The following is a 20,862-nucleotide window of genomic DNA, read 5'->3' on the forward strand; positions in this document are numbered from 1 at the left end:
GGGGGGGGGGGGGGGGAAGGGAGGGAGGAGAGCTGTGCTCAGCTTGCAAGCCGAAAAAGGGGAGCAAAAGTTTAGCCGCCCAAGGAGTAGGAAGAAGCAACCAGTCTGCTGCTTGTGCTGCCTCTGAGGGGGAAAGAATTATTGTGGTGTGAGGCCCACTGCTAGGAGATACAGGTCTGAGTAGGCAACACAGCAGAGGTGGCCAAACTGTGCCTCTCCAAATGTCCGTGGACTACAATTCCCATGAGCTCTCCTGCCAGTGCTGGCAAGGCCTCATGGGAATTGTAGCTCATGGGCATCTGAAGGGCCACAGTTTGGCCACCCCTGAATACTGGTTTTGATGGACAAAGGGTCTGATTTGTTAGCTTTGTGGGAATACATTGATAAGGGAACGGAAAGGAGGCAGTCCTTGCAGGCTCTTCTCCCTGCTGGAACAAAGGAACCTTCATGGGGATTCTCTGCCAAGAATCAAAGAAATATCTTTGTGTGCGCCAAATCTGCCTGTTCGCTCCCTGGAGGGAGGGAATATATTTAACCCACCCCCCTCCGTAGAGCCGGAGGGGCCCTTCCCCTTGCTTCGTTATGATCTGGATCTCCACCCCACACCCAAAAAAACCCAAAAACATTTGCACCAAACTGCGAGGGGAAGGAGCGACATCCGCAAGTGTAATAATTTAATTAAGTTATAATTTAAAGGGAGAGGGGCAATGGCCAGGAACCCGAGGTGAGCCCCCCCCCAGGGGGGTGGGGTGGGGTGGGGGTCAGAGGGAAAAATTTTGCCACCCATTTCTGTATAAACAGCTTGTTAATATTTAGTAACGATGGTTGAGAGTCGGATTTTGTTGTTGTTTTTAAATAATAAAACTCTGCCAGGTTTATTTAATGCTATTTATAAAACCAGCTCTTGGGTGCCGTGTGTTTCTTCCGGTTTAAGCGGACGTATTAGCAGCCCGGCTACGGCGCGGTTTTGGGGAGGGTTGGGATTTGAAAGGGAAACTTGTGAAAGCGAGGGAAAATAGAGCCAGCAGTGCGGGGCCCGCAGCCCTCGGCTCAAGCCGTTGTGGCCCCAGCCTGCCTCGCCCATGGTTGCCCCGTTCGGTCCCCACCATCACCCATTAAAAGATTTCGGTGGAAGTCACTGGTGGGTTTGAACGTTCTCCACGATGCCTTCAAGGGGAATAACGTTTGTGCAGGGAAGGAGCTTTCGGGAGTCAGGGCTCACGCCTACAGATAGCAGCAACTCACGAAAGCTCACACCCTGCCACAAATTTTTGCTGGCCTCTAAGGCAGCCTTTCTCAAATTTGTAGCCATTGAGAAGCAAACCTTGTCACTTCAAAATGGTGCGATCGTGCAGAATATGGTTGAGAAGCATCGCTGTGGAAACGCCCACCTGGGGCCCTTCTCCTTCCCACCCCTCCAGCCCCATCACTGGCCATTTCGGGAGGAGGGGGGGCGGTTAACTTGACCATGTATAGTCATACCACTTAATAAATGTTAACAAATTTAAAATGTATATTAAAAAATTAACGCCCACCCATTTGGGAAACCCGTCCAGGGCCAGCAAGGAATTTCAGGGTTTCACAAAACCCTGGTTGAGGAAGCCTGCTCTAAGAGGCTGCTGGACTCCTGTTCTTTTCTACTAATAGTGCGATAACTGGACCTTGAATACCCAACAGGGTCAACCAGTTCTCCTGTCCTTTTATCTTCACAACCCTCCTTGTGAGGTGCAGTGGGGCAGCCAGTCACCCTTGGCCCAAGGTCACCCAACAACAGTGGATTTGAAGCCAGGTCTTCCAAATGCCGATCCAAAAGACCGCGCCAGCTCTCCGAAATGGCCCCCATGGTCTGTCAAAGCAGAGATCTGAACTACATTGGACTGGGCAATGATCCCTTAGGATTCCCAAGTGGGGACCGGCTGATGACCTTTGAACCGAGAGGACCGGCTGGCAGATGGTGAAGCAAACGTTGTCTCCGAAGAGACTCGAGTAAACATTTTGTTGAGATGTAGTGAAGACATGTGCCATTTTCCCACTGGCTAGAACATGTGAAAAGGGGGGAGGGGGAGTCTGCAGGAAAGCAAAAGAGAAGCAGTGCCCCCAACCCCCTCCAGTGTGTTTCTCTGGGTTTGGGATGCAAAGCCAGGTATCACCGTGGAAGGTGGTCTCAGCCTTTCTCTTTTTAGAGAAAGGCTGTGGGGCGGGTTCGGATGGCAATGTTAGCACATGCCACCTTTGTGACAGAAATCGGCCCTCCCTGCCTTGGAGGGAGACCCCCTCCCAGCCTACATCACTCCGCCTCACAGATGCACTGGTCAGACCTCACGTGGAGTCATGCGCACAATTCTGGAGGCCTCACTTCAGAAAGGACATGGACAAAATGGAGAGGGAGCAGAGGAGAGCAAGGAGGAGGATCCAGGCTGAGGGACTTGGGAATGTTCAGTCTGGAGAAGAAGAGGCAGAGAGGGGAAGGATGGCTGTCTTGAAGGATCTGAAAAGTTGGCACTTGGAGGGAGGGAAAGGAAAGGTTCCTGCAGGCAGCAGAGGACAAGCCCTGCAGTAATGGGTGGAGAACGGTACTGGCTAGATATCCGGGCAGTTCAGCAGTGGGAGGGGCTGCCTAAGGAGGTGGCGAGGTCCCCTTGCTGGTAATTTTCAAGCAACAGCTGGACAGAGATTTCTCCTGGATGCTTGAGGCTGATCCTGCATCGAGCAAGGGGTTAGACTAGATGCCCACTCAGGTGCCTTCCCACTTTCTGATTCTAAGGTTGCGTCTCCTTATCCATTTTAACCTGCACACAAAGGGGGAGAAAGAAAATCCTGCCTCCGGTCTGCAGAACCCAATGCCGTTCCTCCTCGTCCTCTTCCATATTCTCCAGCTTCCTCAGAGAAACACAAAACTGAAAGGGAGTTCAAGGCCCATCTAGTCCACCTGCACAACACAGGAAATTCACAACCTCCCCCCCCCTCCCCAAACACACACTCCCTTGCTCGCTCTCACACTCCCTCAATGACCCCTGGAGGAAAGCACAAAACCTCGAGGATCGCTGGGCCAATCTGGCCTAGAGGAAAATTCCTTCCTGACCCCAGAGCCTCCTCAGATCTTCTTTCCAGACATTCGCCTCCCCCTCCGTCGCTCTCTCTGACTCATCGCAGAACCAAAAGGCTGCCGGGCCCGGGTCCAGGCCCTTAATCCTCCCGAAAACCCTGGAGTTGCAGATCGAATTCCGGAGCCCGCAGCCTCGGATACAGTTTCCAAGCCTGCTCCTGGAAATGGGAGGGGGGGGGGTCAGAGGGCTGCTGGAACGCTTTCTAGCCCCCACGGTTGCGATTTTTTTGACACAGAAAGGGCCCCCTCCCCCTCTTCCGGGTGGGGAGTTATCAGGAGGGAGGCTGAGCCCACGAGCACAGAAGGTGGAATCGGCAGACAAAACCCAGCGAGATTTTTTTTTTTTAATACAAAATGTCTTACTGAAATACAAATAAGCAAACACAGAGATGCACTGTCGGCGTAAACACTGCTAGCTGCAGCTGCAACGGGTGGGGTGGGGTGGGGTGGGGTGGGGGCTTCAGCTGCATACCCACAGGACCCCTCCCCAAAACCATTTCTGGCAGTGCTGAGCCCCTTGCAAAAAAACACCCCTTTCCCCGTGTTACTGTATTGGCTCACACACATGCAAGCTCATCCCTTGGGACCCCCAGGGCCATGTTTGAGGCGATGGGGCAAGTCAACCTGTGGTCCCCCAGATGTCCGTGGACTACAATTCCCATGAGCCCCTGCCAGCTGGCAGGGGCTCATGGGAATTGTAGTCCACGGACACCTGGAGGACCGCAGGTTGACGACCCCTGCTGTAGAAGACCTGGCTGGTAGCGTTAGCTCTATCACAGGCCATTCAGAAGTGTGGATGACCACTAGACCTTAGCGCAGCCCGACGGGGGGGGGGGGGGACGTGTGCTGCATTTGGGGAAACCCACAGCTGCAGCAAAACACCTTGCCTCCCCCTACAGGCAGACCGTTCCTGCAGCTCGCCCGACCGCCTGGCGCACAAAGGCACATGCGTCGCTCCGGTCTCACCTCTACATATTCACGAACGACCTACTGAGGAGTGTCCGTAACGGGAGCTGCGCCTTTTCCCTGCGGCAAATTCAGTATCCGTCACGTCTTCATCATACCCATCCCCCAAGGTGCCTGGCTTCCTCCTCCGTTGTCCTCTCCCCAAACCCTGCCAAGTCGGTACGGCCGAGGAAAGCGGCTGCCGAGGAGACCCAGTGAACTTCCATGGCAGAGCGGGGACCAGAATTTGGGTATGGCCTGACGCTCTGGTCACTAAATTACACCAGGCAATGCGAGGTGCAGTCTGCAGGATCGACCTTGGGTGACCTTGGGCTCGCCAGATCTGACCGAGCAGTGATATCAGGGCTCTCTCAGCCTCACCCGCCTCACAGGGTGTCTGTTGTGGGGAGAGGAAAGGGAAGGCGACTGCAAGCCACTTTGAGACTCCTTCGGGTAGAGAAAAGAGGGATATAAGAACCAACACTTTTTCTTCTTTTATACCCCGCTTTTCACTGCCTAAAAGAATTTCAAAGTGGATTGCTATCGCCTTCAACAGACACCCTGTGAGGTAAGTGGGGCTGAGAGAGCTCTGGCAGAGCTGCTCTGTGAGAACAGCTCTAACAGGACTGTCACTAGCCCAAGAGTCACCCAGCTGGCTGCATGAGGAGGTACGGGGAATCAAACCCAACTCTCCAGATTAGAGGCTGCTGCTCTTAACGACAACACCATGCCGGCTTTTTTGAGCGGGATGGGGAGGGAATTAAAACAGTCATGGGAAGGGTTATACAATTTCAACATCATGTCACACGAGCAAAGGAATCAGGACAAGTGGAACTGAGGATTGCAAGACATTTAAAAAGCAAGTTTCTAGGCCTCAAGACTACAGAAGAGGGCATTGGGTGTGCATTTGGGGAACACTTGCCTATTCTAAGCAGCACTTGGTCCCGTAGTTCTATGACCTATGGAAGTAGAATAAAAATGGAGGACAGAGCCCATTGAGGGCAGCACCCAGCCATTTCCCATGCGTGGAACCTTCTTGTTCGGGTGAAACGGCTTCAGGGGCTGGCAGGGACTATTGCTACGACAGCGGAAAAGCTCTGCTTGAGCCTGACCTATGCAAATTAAGGATATCAGTGCAAAACTTGCACTTGGATTCGTAACGGTTGCAGAATTCGGTTTTTCTTGGCATAAAATCTAGCCTTACCTCACTTCTTATTTTCCCTGGGAACTGCACAGTAGGCAGAGAGCTGAATTCCAGACTCTCTTCGTCAAGGCTGACAGGCTGATAACGAAGCTAATTAAACTAATCATCCCGGCTGCACGACAGGAGCAAACAAGGTAAACGTATCCCGTAATATCCGTTCCCCGCTCACAAGTGGGATCACGGGCACCTTTGTTGTCTTGGGGGTCGTGGCTGAATTTTGATTGGGGCGGAAGGAGAAAAAGGAGAGACACAAAAACACATATCATTGGGGCCAAGTAAAAGGAAGAAGAGCAGCTCATATATTTGTACCCTGCTTTTTACTGCCCAAAGCAGCTTACAGTCGCCTTCCCTTTCTTCTCCCCACAACAGACACCCTGAGAGGGAGGGGAGGCTGAGAGAGCCCTGAGATTACTGAAGAAGAAGAAGAGTTGGTTCTTAGATGCCGCTTTTCTCTATCCGAAGGAGTCTCAGAGCGGCTTACAGTCTCCTTCCCTTTCCTCTCCCCACAACAGACACCCTGTGAGGGAGGCGAGGCTGAGAGAGTCCTGAGATTACTGAAGAAGAGTTGGTTCTTATGCTTCACTTTTCTCTACCCGAAGGAGTCTCAAAGCGGCTTACAATCGCCTTTCCTTTCTTCTCCCACAACAGACACCCTGAGAGGTAGGTGGGGCTGAGAGAGCCTTGGCTCAAGGTCATCCAGCTGGCTGCATGTGGAGGAGGAACAGGGAATCCCACCCGGTTCTCCAGGCTAGAGAGCCGCTCTTAACGACACCACGCAAACTTGCCTCTAGTGGCCAAACCGTGGCTCTCCAGGTGTCCCTGAACTACAATTCCCATGATGGACATCACAACACTAAAAGATTACTCTCCACAGCAATGAGGACTAGACTCTTGCTTTTTATAAATTAACAAAACCACACACACACACACGCACGCACATTAAAGCTGAAATTTTGTCCAGGCTGCTGGATTTCGCATCCCGTAGAACAGGGGTAAGTCAAACTGCTGCCCTCCAGATGTCCATGGTCTACAATTCCCATGAGCCCCTGCCAGCGAATGGCAAAGACCCCTGCCCGAGACCCTGGAGAGCCTGCTGCCAGTCTGAATGGGCACAACACTGACTTTGACAGACCGAGGGTCCGATTCAGTAGAAGGCGGTTCCATGAGTTTGTGGGCTGAATTCCCCTGAAGGATACCTTGGAGGTGTGTGGGCACCTTTTTTCTTAGCGCATGGATTGTGTAGCATCTCGCCACAGGACAAAGCTTCACGCAAGGAACTCAGCCTGACAAAACAGCCCAGCCACCGGGAGAGGAGGGGGGGGAAGAGATCCTCTGAATCTATTCCAAAAGCAGCATTACTTGGTAACATGAGCACTGGGGAGGGGGGGGGGTTGCAGCGCTGAACCAGCCCGTTTCCCCTCCCGCATGCACAAACCAGCAGCCCGGTTGGGCTCAGTTTGGAGGGGAGGGGGGCTACCCAGAACTTACGGGCAGGGCAGAATCTGGCTGCCGTTAAATTCCATTGCAAACATGAGCATGCCATTTTTGCATTCGTTTTGCAGTGGACTTCACAGTTTGTGACAGCCAGAGGGTCGGTTTGTTCCGTGGACTGGGGTGGGGGGCAGCTGTGGGGAGCCGGCAGCTTAAAATCTGTAGTGGGAGCTGTGAGGGCCATCAACCAAAACAGCCAAGAGGCTCCGGTGTACAGGCATATGGGAATGTGCACTAGGATCTTTCCGGGACTGAGACACACGAGATGGGGTCCCACAGCTCCCACCCACTAACAGTGGCATTTTACCTCCCAGCTTTCTCACTAGTGTGGCAGAAGGCGCTGGCGTGGGCAGTACAGATCCACAGGATCCAAGCCAGTGCGCAACACAGGAGTAAGCCCTGGGGCTCATACATCAGATGGGGGGGGGGGGGAGAAGAGAGGCCACGCTAAACGTAGTTTTAGCTGTGTTGGTCTGCACTAGAAGGGCAGGGTTAGAATCCAGAAGCACCTTGGAGAGTAGCGAGATCTCCAGGACCAAGTTGGAGTCCAGGGCCACCTTTCAGACCAGCCGAATTTAATTTCAGATGCAAACTTTGGTGTGCGGGCACGCCTCTTTGGATAAGGCGTGTGGAGAAGTGTGCTTGCACATGCATGCTTACATCTTGGCAGAATGCTTAGATCTGTTAGCAGCAGAGGAGAAGACCCACAGGAATGGGTTTAAGCCACATGTGGAGCAGCGCTGGCTAGAGATGAGGGAAGACGTTTTCGAAGTCAGAGTAGTTCGGCAGTGGAATGGGCTGCCTAAAGAGGTGATGTGCTCCCTTCAAGCAGCGGCTGGACAGCTAGTGATCCTGGATGCTTCAGGCTGATCCTGCCTTGAGCAGGGGGGGTTGGACGAGATGGCCTGTAGGGCCCCTTCCAACTCTATGGTTCTAGGGTTCTAACTTAATTTATTTTATGTATTTACATTTGTATTTATAGGCCGCCCCTCTTGAGCCAGTCATCTTGGGGTGGCGTACAGCGCTAGGAACAATAAAACACCATAAATACATTTAAAACTATTAAAATGTTAAGACGTGTTGGTTTTAAAGGTGCCACCGGATAAAAACTTTGTCCTGCTGCTTCAGACCAGCACGGCGACCCACCTGACCGTGTCTGAGATTTCCAGGGTCTGAGCTTTAGAGAGTCAAAGCTCCCTTGGTCAGATTGCACGGAAATCAGGGGGAAGGGCTGTGCGTGTGTATAAGGGTGCAGGTGGCCACGCATACTTGCATCTGACGAAGGGAGCTTTGACTCTGGACAGCTTCTGTTCCGAATATCTGGTTGGGTCTCTAAGGTGCTGATGGACTCCGATTTAGCCGTGCTAAAGGAAGCACTCTGCAAAGACAGAAGTTTCCACGGAAGAAAGAATTTGAGAGTATGCGCCTTCTTCCCCCTCACTGGCAGTCTTCAAGCAGCAGCTGGATGCATACTGATAATAGATGCTTTGGGCTGATCCTGCATTGAGGAGGAAGTTGGACAGGATAGCCTGGATGGCCCTGTCCAACTCTATGATTTTTATGTTCCTAAGAGGGGACCTCTATACCCTGTTGTTGGCCCTCCGGAGGAACTGGTGGGCAGTAGAATAGGCAGCCTAAAGAGGTGGTGAGCTCCTCCTCACTGGTAGACAGATACATACCCTGGATGTTTTAGGCTAATCCTGCACTGAGCAGGGGGTTGGACGAGATGGCCTGTAGGGCCCCTCCAACTCTATGGTTCTAGGACTCTATGATTCTATTAATCAACCAAAGCGTGAGGCTGGGAGCAACTGAGCCTACCAATTCTTCCTCTTTTTTGACTGTCAAAGGTTCAGGTACCTCAATCTAGACTTTTTGGAGGACAATGAGCAATGCACCAGCTAGTCTTGAAGGTCCTTCTAGGAGTGAGAAGGTCACCAATGGACCAATCCCCTGAGGAGCATCCTACCCAAAGGACATGGAGTCATCCCTTCTGCCGGACCATACTACAGCAGAATCTTCATCCAGCTGACAAATTATGCTTGGGAGGGGGTTTCCAATGATCCCTCTCCCAGGAGCGCAGATGGGTTCTGATGCGGTTCTCGAGAAGAACCCCCCTCAAGACTCGAGAGCAAGAGAACACACTGCAAGGCAGAACGGCAGCAGACTTATTGGGTGCAGGGGACATGTGGAAGGGGACACGCTCTGATAAGATGCGCTGACCTGAAGTCAGTCAAGAGGAGAAGCTGCCTGCAGGTGCTGTGGCATCCCCCAGAGACAGCCAGATGAAACCCAAGAGGACCTCGAGGGCACATATACACCTTCGGTTATCCTGGCGCTTCCTCTAACCATCACCGTCTGATTTGCATACGTGAGGACGTGGCAAATCAGAGGCTGCAGAGAGCCGAAAGGGCCAATGGTCCATTGGGGCGAGAGTCAGAGCTCTCATTCATCTCTCGCTCACGGGCAAGCGAACACCAGCAGGGCTGTGATCACCAGTGGCTGCAGCAGTTCCCTCGGGATCCTTGGTGACCCGTATGGGACCCAAAGGGTCAGCAGGAGGACAAACGTCATACTGTTTCTTGCATTTGACCGGAGAGCTGGGCGATGTCTGGATTCAGCGGAGGGGCGGAGGACAACACGCTCTTTAGAAGCGAGAACAGCAAGTTGCAGGAAGGGGCGATGTCCCCCACACCACGCTGCAGACCCGGTCCATGTTGGAGAGACCTCCGAGGGCGATCTCCGTGTGTGGCTTTCCTAGGGATGAGGCCCCAGTTCGGAGAGCAACCCACAACCTGTAGGCGACCCACCTGTCAAGTTCCACCTTACGGAGGGGGAAAGAGGGGTGCATGCTTATTCCCAAGCGCGGACTGCGCTCCGGACATGCCTGGGACGCTGCCCCCCTTCTGGGATTCGGAGCTTCGAGCCACAGCCGCTACCACTGCCTCCTCCTCCCCTGCAGGCTGTCACACGGAACCAAATACCACCGCAGTCTTAGCTCTTGGCAGAAGAGAAAGGCGGCAGGGTGGCGAGGGCGACCTCCCTCCCTGAGTAAAGCCACGAGGTCACACGTCGTAGTTGGGCAGGTAGCTGTAGGAGGGCCCGCTGGCCGACGGGGAGCTGCAGTTGCATGGGAAGAACCAGCAGATCATGAAGCCTAGAGGGAGGGGAGAGGAGAGGAGAGTGGTCAGACCCCTGCCTGCACCCCAAGCCCTGTTTTAAGGATTCACGGGGCCTGTAGTGTCAGAGCCGGTTTAAGGATTTGCGGGGCCTTAGCAGAGCCCGACCGGTGCTATTCCTTGGGCTGCACAAGTAACTGCAGGGCCCAGGGATAGATGGGACTTTGGAAGCCACTGACGGCTTTGCTTTGCTGAACACATTTCTGGGACCTTGGCGGGACGTGCAAGTGCAGAGCTGGCAGGGGATCATGGGGATTGTAGCCCATGGACACCCGGAGAGTCACCGTCTCTCTAAAGCAGTGGTTCTCAACCTGTGGGTCGGGACCCCTTTGGGGGTCGAACGACCCTTTCACAGGGGTCATCGCAGGGCGAACAGCTTGGTGGGTGGGGGCACCATCCACACAACAGCCTTGCGGGGTAGATCGAGATAAAGCGTTCGTCTGCCTGGAGCAGCGGAAAAGAGCGAGATCGGCATGGTGGGGCAAGAGGCAGGACTGAACTGAGAAACCCCAGAAAAGAAAAGAAAAGAAAAGAAAAGAAAAGAAAAGAAAAACCATTTAGATACACTCATGAACAATGGATCTTCACTCCATTGGTCAGTTTCGGTTTAATTTCCGTGAAAGAACACTTGACTAATTTTGTGGTTCGGGGTCACCACAACATGAGGAACTGTATTAAAGAGTTGCGGTATTAGGAATGTTGAGAACCACTGCTCTAAAGGAACCTTCGTGCTTATGTGGCTCGTGACCAGCGCAGACAGGAAGTTAGGGGAGTGACAACAGGTGGCTGGAGGCCAAGTGGGCAAAACCATGTGCAGTTCAGGTGTGGGGGTCATGACTCTGGAGCCTGGCCACATTCAGCCATGGCAGGCGGTGGGGCAGGAAGATACCATGTAGGGCCCCTGGAACGGCAGTCCCAGTCCCACGTGCTACATGGATAAGCGCTTCTGCTGTGTCCTCATCGCAGTCATATATTTCAATGGCCATCGACAAGCCAGGGGGAGGCCAACCGTCCCCGTGCCCTCTGCACCCCCCCCCTCACCGTGCACACGCTATCGGGCTTACCCCGGCCAAACACCTCTCGCAGAAGGGCGATCTTCGGCTTCCGGGTATGCGCCACCTCTCGTGGCTCCTTCCGGAGTCGGTTGCGGAGCTGCTCGATCGGGGTCTCGTCTGTGATGATGGAGACCAGCTGGGAGGGAGAGGCAAGCGGAGGGCAGGGTGATAAGGGGCCGGGTCGAGAGGAGGAGAGATGGAAACACTCGCTGGGCAATCCGGTTTTCCCCTGGAGGGGGCCTCCAAACATCTAAGACGCCCCCTTCCCTCACAATGGCCAAACTGATACCCGGTGTTGGGGCAAAAGATTTGAGTCCCAGGAATTCCCTGATATGGGGGCGCCCATCGCTCTATGGCAGAGCGTAATCAGTATAAAATCATAGAATAGAATCATAGAATCATAGAGTTGGAAGGGTCCCTACAGGCCATTTACAACCCCCTGCTCAACGCAGGATGCCTGGATCCAGTCCCTGGCAGCTCCACTCAAAAGGGTATCAGGATTTTGGGGAAGGTGCAGGATGAGTTTATGGGGAGCTGTCACCAGTCAGAGCAGAAAACCCTGGCCGGGGGGGGGGGGGGGCAGTGACATAAGGCACTCCTGTTTCCCAACTCCGTGGTTCAGCCCCTGCTTGCCATGCAGGAAGCCCCAGGTTTGATCTCTGGAACCTTCATTTATTTATTTATTCTCGGACTTCTATGTCACCTTTCCCCGAGGGCTCAGGGTGGCTTACAACGTATCAATATAATAAAACAAAGTAGAATCATTTGGATATTAAAATCCAGATGGGTCTCACCACCTGCTCTCGAGTGGGAGGAAGGAGGAGTCAAGTGCTGTGATGTTTTTCGCTAAGTGGCACACGGATGCTATTGCCTGCATAGGGAGGCCAACCTGTTGAGGCTATTCTGTGAGCCTCGACAGGAGGCCTGGTGGAACAGCTCTGTCTTGCAGGCCTCGCGGGACTGTTTCAAACCCCGCCGAGCCATGCTTTAATTCGGAAGAGCATTCCGCCAAGCCGGCACCAGGGCAGAGAGAGCCCAGCTCTGACTGAGGCCAGTTTAACTTCTCTGGGGCCAGGGATCTTGAGTAGATTTCGTGTACTCGACGTTCAGTGTTTCTGGGGGGAGATACGGGAGAAGGCGGTCCTGCAGGTACCAAGGTCTCCTCAATCTGGAGCCAGTGCGGGTGGAAGAGACCTTCCATTCAAAGAACCTGCTGAGGCCTCAGGAGACCTGCTTCCAATCTGAGTAGGCAGTAACAGGCTGGATGAACCAAATGGCCGACCGTACAGGCAGGTTCAGGCACTATTGGGCAGCGCTCATGCCATCATGCATGACTTCTCATTCGGGCCAAGTAATCTGCGACTACAAGATTTTATTTGGTTGGATGGGTGCTGATTGTTGGGTTATAAGGACTGATGTTCAATTAAAGAACTTTTCCCATTGACTGGCAGAGACCAAAGCCTCCTGAAACCCACCTGGTCGTAGAATATGACTGTGACGAAGAGGCCGAAGAGGACAGATTCCACTAACAGAATGATGCGGTGAGCACTAGAGGAAGGAAGGGGAAAAGGACAGTCAGTTCATCAGCTAGGAGCTCCGTGAACCCACCTCAGTTTTCAAGGGGGCGGAAGGAAGAGCTGGGCTTGATTTATCAGGTCTGTGCAGGTACCTGAGGAACCCAATCAGGGGGGTGAGGGTGGGGAGATAGGGCAGTACAACTTCCTCTTTGGTATGTAACACTCCACCTGCCTGGGAAACCTCCCCTAAAACAGCCTTGCTCAACTTTTTTAACCACTGAGAAACCCCTGAAACATTCTTCAGGCTTAGAAAAACACCAGAAGTGACACGATTGTGCAGAATATGGTTGGGAAGAATAGCTGGGTCCACGCCCACACTTCGGAGCCCCTCCCCACCTCCTCCAGACCCAGCATTGGCCATTTTGGGAGGGGGAGGCGGGTCAACATGACCATATATGGTCATATGATCTGATAAGTGTCTAACAAATTTTAACAAACATATAAATAGGCTGGCTGGTTCTGGGAGTGATAGCATAGATAGAAGTCCAATAAATAAGTAATAAATAAATAAAATTAATTAACTCTCACCCATTTGGGAAACCCTTCCAGGGCTGTCAAGAAACCCTGGTTGAGAAAGCCTGCCCCAAAAGGATGAGTGGAAGTGACACAGCAGAGCCAGGCAGCTTCAAACAAACAAACAAAAAGGACACCGGAAATTTGGGGATTAGGAGCAATGCCTGACAGTATCCTGGCGAGTGGGGTCAACCAATTAAATCAACCACAAGCAGATTCGGAATGGGCAAACAAAAAATATTTATTTGCACAAGACATGACTAATTAATATATGGAACTTGGTGCCCTCAGATGTAATGTTTTATACCTGCTTTAAGAAATTCAGGAAAGCTCACAGAGATAGAAGAATTCTAGCAATGTCAGTGAGCCATGGTAGCTTAAATCAGGGGTAGTCAAACTGTGGCCCTCCAGCTGTCCATGGACTACAATTCCCATGAGCTCCTGGGGCTCATGGGAATTATAGTCCATGGCCATGTGGAGGGCCGCAGTTTGACTACCCCTGGTAAATCATGCTTGAAGGGTTGCCTGAACGGGTGAGAGTCAAGGAATTTGTTATATATTTTTAAAATTTGTTAAAGAGTTATCGGGTCATGTCGACCAGCCCTCCCTCCCAAAATCTCCAATGATGGGCTTAGAGAGGGTTGGCCAAAGTGGGCATGCCCACAGCTCTGCTTCCCCACCATATTCTGCATGACTGTGCCTCTTCTGGGGTTTCTCAGAGCCTGAATAATGTTTCAGGGGTTTCCCAATGGTAAAAAAGTTGAGAAAGGCTGGCTTAAATAGAGCCTCCACATTTCGAGGCATTACATCTGTGACTGCAGGCCACCAGTGAGAATGAAGAGTTTAGAAGAAGTACTTGGCTAGCCATCCATGGAAACAGGATGCAGGACGACAGAAAGGGTGTGATTCTCTTATGTCCGTCCTATAAGGCTGCATATAGCTGCTGCGTGTCAGTCAAAAGTTCTTCATTTCATCCAAGAATTTCCCCAAAGAGACAGGATAAATTTCAGCAGCATTTGCTGGCTAGGAAGTGGGCAGCCATGCAGCAAAAGAGCAAAAATTCAAATCTGGTAGCCCCTTAAAGGACCAACAGAGCTTCCCCAGGCTATAAGCTACCAAAAGTTAAAGCTTTCTTCATCAGATTACCATGAAGGGAGCCACTGACCCTCGAACTCTCATTTCCTGGAAAAACTTTGTTGGGCTTCAAGGTGCTGCGGGATTCGGGATCTGGCGAGGAGGCAAGAAGCTGAAAACTCCTCACGGAGAATCTGGGGCGCGTGTTGCCCAGATGGTTTCCTTGCCTTCTCCATCGGACAAAGGCTTACGGGCCGTGACGTGACAAGAAAAAAGCCAGGACGCTGCTGAGGATGCCTGGCCCAGAGAGGGCAAGCTGGCGTGTGCATGCAGACGCCCTTCCCAGCCCAAACCCCTGACACTGCTACCAAGAGATCACTTCCAGGGCAATGAACCTAAGGGGGGGGGGGGCAACTGCTCTGGGCCAGTTGGGGCAAAAGGCGCCTGGGCACCTGCTGCTGCTCTTTACCCGGAGCGGTTCAGCAGCTGTGGAAAGGCCAGCCCTGAGCATCCTGCCCAGGCCTGGAGCCAACGCTTTGAAGCCCGAGGTTGATCTTGGCACGATCTCTGTGATGCGGCACTTTCTTTCAAACGAAAATGGGACACTCGGCAGAAGGCAGGGGTGAAGGATTCACTGGGCCTTGGTGACTCCCTGCCCCACGCCTCTTATAAACCCCCCCCACACACACAAAAAAAAAACCCTCTAGCTGAGAGGCAAGAGGAAGAAGTAGGTACTTACGTCCGGAGGGGGTGGCCAGAAGCGCTTTCTTCAGCTCCTACGGGGTCCAGGGGCCAAAGCCATGTGGTCAGGACCAGCCCCATGGCATAGAGGCTAGCCAGGCCTGCAGACAGGAAAAGTCAGGAAGGGGGATTTTTTTTTTTAAACAACCTCTTATTTTGTAACAAGCTCTTAAGTTGACGGATCGTAACTCCCTGAGAAGAAGAGTTGGTTTTATACCCTGCTTCTCAATACCCGAGTGTGTTTCAAAACAGCTGACATTCACCTTCCCGTCCTCTCCCCACAACAGATACCCTGTGAGGGAGGTGGGGCTGAGAGAGCTCTCACAGAACTGCTCTATGAGAACAGCTCTAAGAGGACTGTGACTGGCCCAAGGTCACCCAGCTGGCGGCATGCGGAGGGGCAGTGAGGCATCAAAGCTGGCTCTCCAGAGTATAAATTATCGCTCTTAACCGCCACGCCAAGCTGCCTTCCTCGATGAGACTCAAGGCGGATTCTGTCGGTGCTGCTGCGGTTGTCAAGGTGCCGCTGCCACGGCGACCCTGTGGAATTCTCAAGCCCAGAGATGCTGAGAGAGGGCTTGCCACTGCCTGCCGCCCCATCACGACCCTGGCCTTCCTTGGTGGTCTCCCTTCCTAATGCTGACTAAGGCCTCCCATGCTTCGTTTCTGAGGCCTGACCTGCCGAGGTGGGTCAGGAGCAAGATGGGCTGCCAGCGTGCAACCTGCCCTCAAGCTGCTTACAATTTATGCCGATCCAAGGAATGAACGGCCTCCAAAACGTCAGAACATTAACTGCAGCCTCGGTCAGGGTCTTGCAAATGGGAGGCCCCTGGCTTCCCTGATGGGTGTCAGGATTATAGAATCTCTGTCATAAATTAGCCTGAGTTCCTCCATGTCAGTTATATTGCAGTTATATTGCTTGGCGCCTGGTTGCCCCAGGTCCTGTATTCTTGCTAACCATAAAAGTGAATAATTTGTTTTTGTAACCTTATCTCATGTTGTGGCCTCTCGGCTGAGCCTGGGTTTGTTGTCACCTCACCAAGGCCATGAGAATGTATCTCTGTTTTTATTACACATGTGTCTTTTCTCTGGCTCCCCTCCCTTGGGAACTGTCAAGTTTTGAGCGGGAGAATTGTATTGATAAGCTGAAGCAAATCTGTACTCTAGTCAGATTTGACTTCTCAGTCCTTAGCGTGTAGTACTTTCCAATAAAGCTTTCTTTAATTAAGAAGCCTGTTGTGAGTTCTCTTCACGTTTGACAATGGGAGCCCATCCGTCTCCTGGTGGGTCATCCCCTTTTCCTAGCATTGTTGCCTTTCCCGGGGACTCTGGTCTTCTCATAATGTGACCAATGTATGTCAGGCTCAATTTAGTCCATTTAGCTTCTAGGGAGAGCACAGGCTCGATCCGAGCTAGAACCCACTTCATTTGTCTTTTTGCCGCTCCACAATACCTGCAACGCTCTCCCCCTGACACTGCAGTTCAAATAGGTTCTCATACAATTTATGAAAAGCAAACCAAGTCCTCCAACATACAATGGCGTCAGGCTAGGATTACGGAACCGAAAAACAGGGCAACAACAACAAAAAAGCTGCCTGATTCATGACAAGGGAGTTAGAAGAAGAATACCAGAAGGAATCTCAAAGCGGGTTCCTCCCCCCACAACAGGCACCCTGCGAGGGAGGTGGGGACGAGAGAGCTAGGAGAGAACTGCTGTGAGAACAGCTCTATCAGAGCTGTGACTAGCCCGAGGCCACCCAACTGGCTACACGTAAATGAGTAGGGAATCAAACCCGGCTCGCCAGATTAGAAGCTGCCGCTCTTAATCATTGCACCACGCTGGCCCTTTATCAAGCAGGGCCAGGGCATTGCAGATGGATCAGTATTGGATATCCATATTCACAAAGCCAGATTCTACAGGATTCAAGGGTTACGGGATTCAAGGGTTAAGGGGAGGATTCAAGGGTTAAGGGGAGAGCCTAAGAAAAACAGCTGCCCAGTTGCCACCCCCTGCTGCTGGCAGATTGAGCAGAGGGGAGAGCCAAGAGCAGAGGGGAGAGCCAAGGGCGGCCTTCCACCGGACGTCCTTCCTGCAACCGCTTGACGGCATCGAGGGCCAGGCGGCTGACGAGTGTTCCGGCCCTCGGGCTTCTGTCCCCATATTGCTGCAATTCTTATCTTTATTGCTAGCCAGAGCCTCTTAACTGAAAAGCAGGGCAGAAATTTAATAAAACAAAAGCCAGGGAATGAGGGCATATGCCGTATGGAAACGGAATGAGGAGCGGCTGGGGCTCGGGAGGTAGAGGATGTGCCTTGCACGCAGAAGGCTGCTGGTTCAAGCCCGGCGCCTGCCTTTCTCTGCAGATGGCTGCAGCTACCAGAGCAGGAAAAAGCTGAGCCGGATGGACTAAAAGCACACGGCACCTGCAGGTGGAATGATTTGCCAGGAGGCAGAGGGTGTTACGGAGCTACGTCAGTCAGACAGGGAGCTGCAGGCATAACCTGGGCTGGCTCCAGAGGGTAATCTGCATTTGCATTTTGGAGACTGACGGAGGACAGCTGGGCAGATCAACTGACGCAACGCCATTTTCCCAGGCTGTATCTACATTCTGTAGCACGTCTAATATGCCTTGCTTGTTCAGGTTTCGGAAATTCTTATCCTACCACATTGCTTACTAAACTCTAGTCATGTTGGCTACACCGACTGATGCTGCCTCATCCGCTTCAGTGAGAAAGGCAGGCCATAAATACAACATGCCAATAACAGGGACCGGCTCCCCAACCTTTTTTGAGCCCTGGGGGCATCTTTGGAATTCTGACACAAACCCAGAAAGGGCCGCCACGAGAGGCAGAGCTGCACATGAAGGAAGGGCATTTTTTGAAATTCACTGGGAAAGAACAGTGGAAAAGAGAACAAAGCCAACCCTGCAGTGGTGACTGTCACTGAAACACAGTATCATCGAATAATAGTGTTGGAAGGGACCCCAAGGATCATCTAGTCCAACCCCTTGCAGAATGCAGCAAATCCACAACTGCTTGCCCACCCACTGTGACCCCAATCCCATGCCCAGATGATGCCCTTTCAAAAAAACCAGAATCTCTGGCCAACCTGGCTTGGAGGAATTCTCTCCCAATCCCAAAGGAGTGATTGGAATTTCTCGGGGCAGCAAGAAAGGTCCACAAGAGCCAAGCACTGACACAATCCACTGACACAATGTTTTAGGATGCTTAGGGCTGATCCTGCGTTGAGCAGGGGGTTGGACTAGATGGCCTGTGTGGCCCCTTCCAACTCTATGATTCTAATCCCTTCTGCCCACCCACTCACAATCTGCCTAAGTCCACAGAACCACTGGAACATTATTTTAATGTGTGCACCCAATCAGAACTCCAATGGCCAGCCAGAAAACCCTACTAGGCAGGAGCCTAGTAAATCAACGGCTAAGGGGCAATAAGGAAGCAGGCAGAACTGTCTAAGGCAGTGGTTCTCGACCTTCCTAATGCTGCAACCCCCTTGGGGTCGTGGCTGAGGCAGTGATGCAGCTGTGGCCTCGGCAACCCCTGGGAAAGGGTCGATCGACCCCTCTAGAGGTCGCGACCCCCAGGTTGATAACCACTGGTCTAAGGGATCAGAGGACCGATGGTCAAGCAGGAGCTACTAAATTCCTGAGATTTAGCAGAAAATAAGAAGGAATCTGGGCAAATGACAGCAGACAGGGCAAAACGCCCCCACGCAAACATGGACTTCAGGTCATGGGAGAGACAAAGAAATCGACTGGAAAATTGAGCCCATGATTTTGTTATTTCAAATCATACATCTGGAACAAGAGCGGCCCCTGGTGGGACAAAGCTGTAGTTGCTGCATCGTTTTCATGGCAGGAAATGCACCAGCTATCGTATTTGTTTAGCTTGTTTCTAGATTGTGATGTTTTTGATTCTAAACCGCCTTGGGCAGGACTCTGAAGCCGCAGCACAGGGGAAAAAATATGCTGAATAAGCACGGAATGGTTTCATAAGCCATGCCGGAGTCATGCAACCAGACCTTAAGAGTCCAAACGCGCAGGCTACTGAGAGATCCGTGAAGGAGTCTCCAGGGTGGTTTCATTGGTGAGATGCAAAGGAGTGGGCAGATCTGAGTGGACTGAGAAGAGGATTGAGTGGGCAGGTCTGGGAGTGCAATACAGGTCAGGAAAACGGCAGGGAGAGGAGGAGCTGGGCTACCAGATGACCCCTCTCTCATTCTACAGATCCAAGCTTGTGTGTTTGTGTGTGTGGGGGAGCTCCATGGCTGCTATTCCCCAATTAAAAACCACCAGGTGACCCGTTCATGGACCTCTCCGCGATTTCAATGGAAACAATGGCAGAGCGTGGTTTTGAGGTCAAATTTCATGATTATCTCCCTCTCCCCAAATTTTTAATACTGTCCATATTACTAACAGCAGTACTGTCTATTGTTATATGTCAGGGGTGATCAAACTGTGGCTCCCCAACTGTCCATGGACTACAAATACCATGAACCCCTGCCAGCATGGTGGCAGGGGCTCATGGTGTTTGTAGTCCACGGGCAGCTGGAGAGCTACAGTTTGGCCAACACAGTTATATGCCATGATATTAAGTCAGGGGCCCCCCAAGGTGGTGCATACTGACCCCCTTCCTGAACTCTTCCAAGTATTTTTATAAAGTGGGTGGGCCCAGATAGGCCTTTAGCCTAGAAAGGCTTCCAAATGGCTCTGCAGATTTTGAAAAATGTTACTTTGGAAGCAGATGCCAGCACAGCACAAGGGTCTTCGTTGCATGATTGAAGGAAAGCTGCGGCAGCCATGTGGTGGCAGGCTCCGCCTCCTGTGGCAGCCATTTTGTGGCTGCGCCCACTGCATTGTGTCAGAACTGCAAAGGTGCATGTAGGGTCCCCAAACTTGGGAACTCCTGGTTTAACTGTACTGCATCTATACTTCTTTTGGTAAGAAAATAGTTGCGGTAAATCAACTTCTGTTGGCATAAAGCAGGCTTTCTCAACTATGTTTTCGCTAATGGGTGGGAACAATATTTTTAATATATTTGTAAAACTTGTCAGGTGATATGACCATATATGGCCATGTTGACCCCCCCCCAATGACCAATGATGGACCAGGTGGGAAGGAGCTGGGCTCCAGGTACTTCCCAAGCATATTCTGCATGATCGCGCCACTTCTGGGGTTTCTCAAAGCCTGAAGAATGTTTCAGGGGTTTCTCAAGGGTGAAAAAGCTTTCAGACAGCAGCAGCAAACAGTTCAACAAGCAAGCCCAAGCAATGCTATATGCCCATCAGTTGTGCATGATGGAATGTAGGCCTGCAGAGGCCAATGGTCTGGGCCATTAATCAAGGAACTGAAAAGCCACTGTCACTTGTAACGCAACCCCCCCCCCATTCCTTTACCCCCACATCTGTAAACTCACTCGACATACCTGTATAGAAGAGAAACTGGATGAAGTATTTCTGGTTCAGCTCCCCAACACAGTTATTTATCCTTGAAGCAAGACAGGACAACTGCATTAGTTCAACACAAACTCCGGCACATGAAGGGCAGCAGCTAAAATCCCACTCTTGTTGAATTTTTACTTAAGAGCCCTCTTACCTTGTCTTTCTCTGCAACCTGGCTCAAGGTTCATTTTAAAGTACACAAATTACCCGGGTGTAAGTCCACAAACTTTACAGACATTCAAGGACTTCCACAAAGACTTAAGTGCCGGCTAAAAGTTCCGTCCGAACAATTCTTTAGGATGCTTTGGGCTGATCCTGCGTTGAGCAGGGGGTTGGACTAGATGGCCTGTATGGCCCCTTCCAACTCTGTGATTCTGCCCTTTCAGAATTAGCTAAAATTTAATGGGCTGGATACTTTCCAGACAAAGCCAAGGAAGGTCATTCAACAAGATGAAGTGTGGCATCAGACACAGGCCACTCACACTTGACTGCCAAGAAGGTACTATAAGCAAACACGCAAGA

The 20,862-nt window shown here is 51.9% G+C and overlaps 1 protein-coding gene across 2 annotated transcripts in view; it reads right to left on the reverse strand.

Annotated features, from left to right (window-relative positions):
* Positions 1-3,436: 3,436 nt before the first annotated feature.
* The window catches only part of LOC143830492 (palmitoyltransferase ZDHHC3-like), a 35,325-nt gene continuing 17,899 nt past the window's right edge, over positions 3,437-20,862 (reverse strand). For both annotated transcript variants that reach the window (XM_077323056.1, XM_077323051.1), the window contains 5 exons: positions 20,325-20,386; positions 14,881-14,983; positions 12,453-12,525; positions 10,987-11,113; positions 3,437-9,900 (listed from right to left, as the gene is read on the reverse strand). In XM_077323056.1, the coding sequence (XP_077179171.1) occupies positions 9,809-9,900; positions 10,987-11,113; positions 12,453-12,525; positions 14,881-14,983; positions 20,325-20,386 (457 nt within the window). In that variant the 3' untranslated portion in view covers positions 3,437-9,808. The remainder of the gene's footprint in view (positions 9,901-10,986; positions 11,114-12,452; positions 12,526-14,880; positions 14,984-20,324; positions 20,387-20,862) is intronic.

This window comes from Paroedura picta, chromosome 1, assembly GCF_049243985.1.
Source record: "Paroedura picta isolate Pp20150507F chromosome 1, Ppicta_v3.0, whole genome shotgun sequence".
In the NCBI taxonomy this organism is placed as follows: domain Eukaryota; kingdom Metazoa; phylum Chordata; class Lepidosauria; order Squamata; family Gekkonidae; genus Paroedura; species Paroedura picta.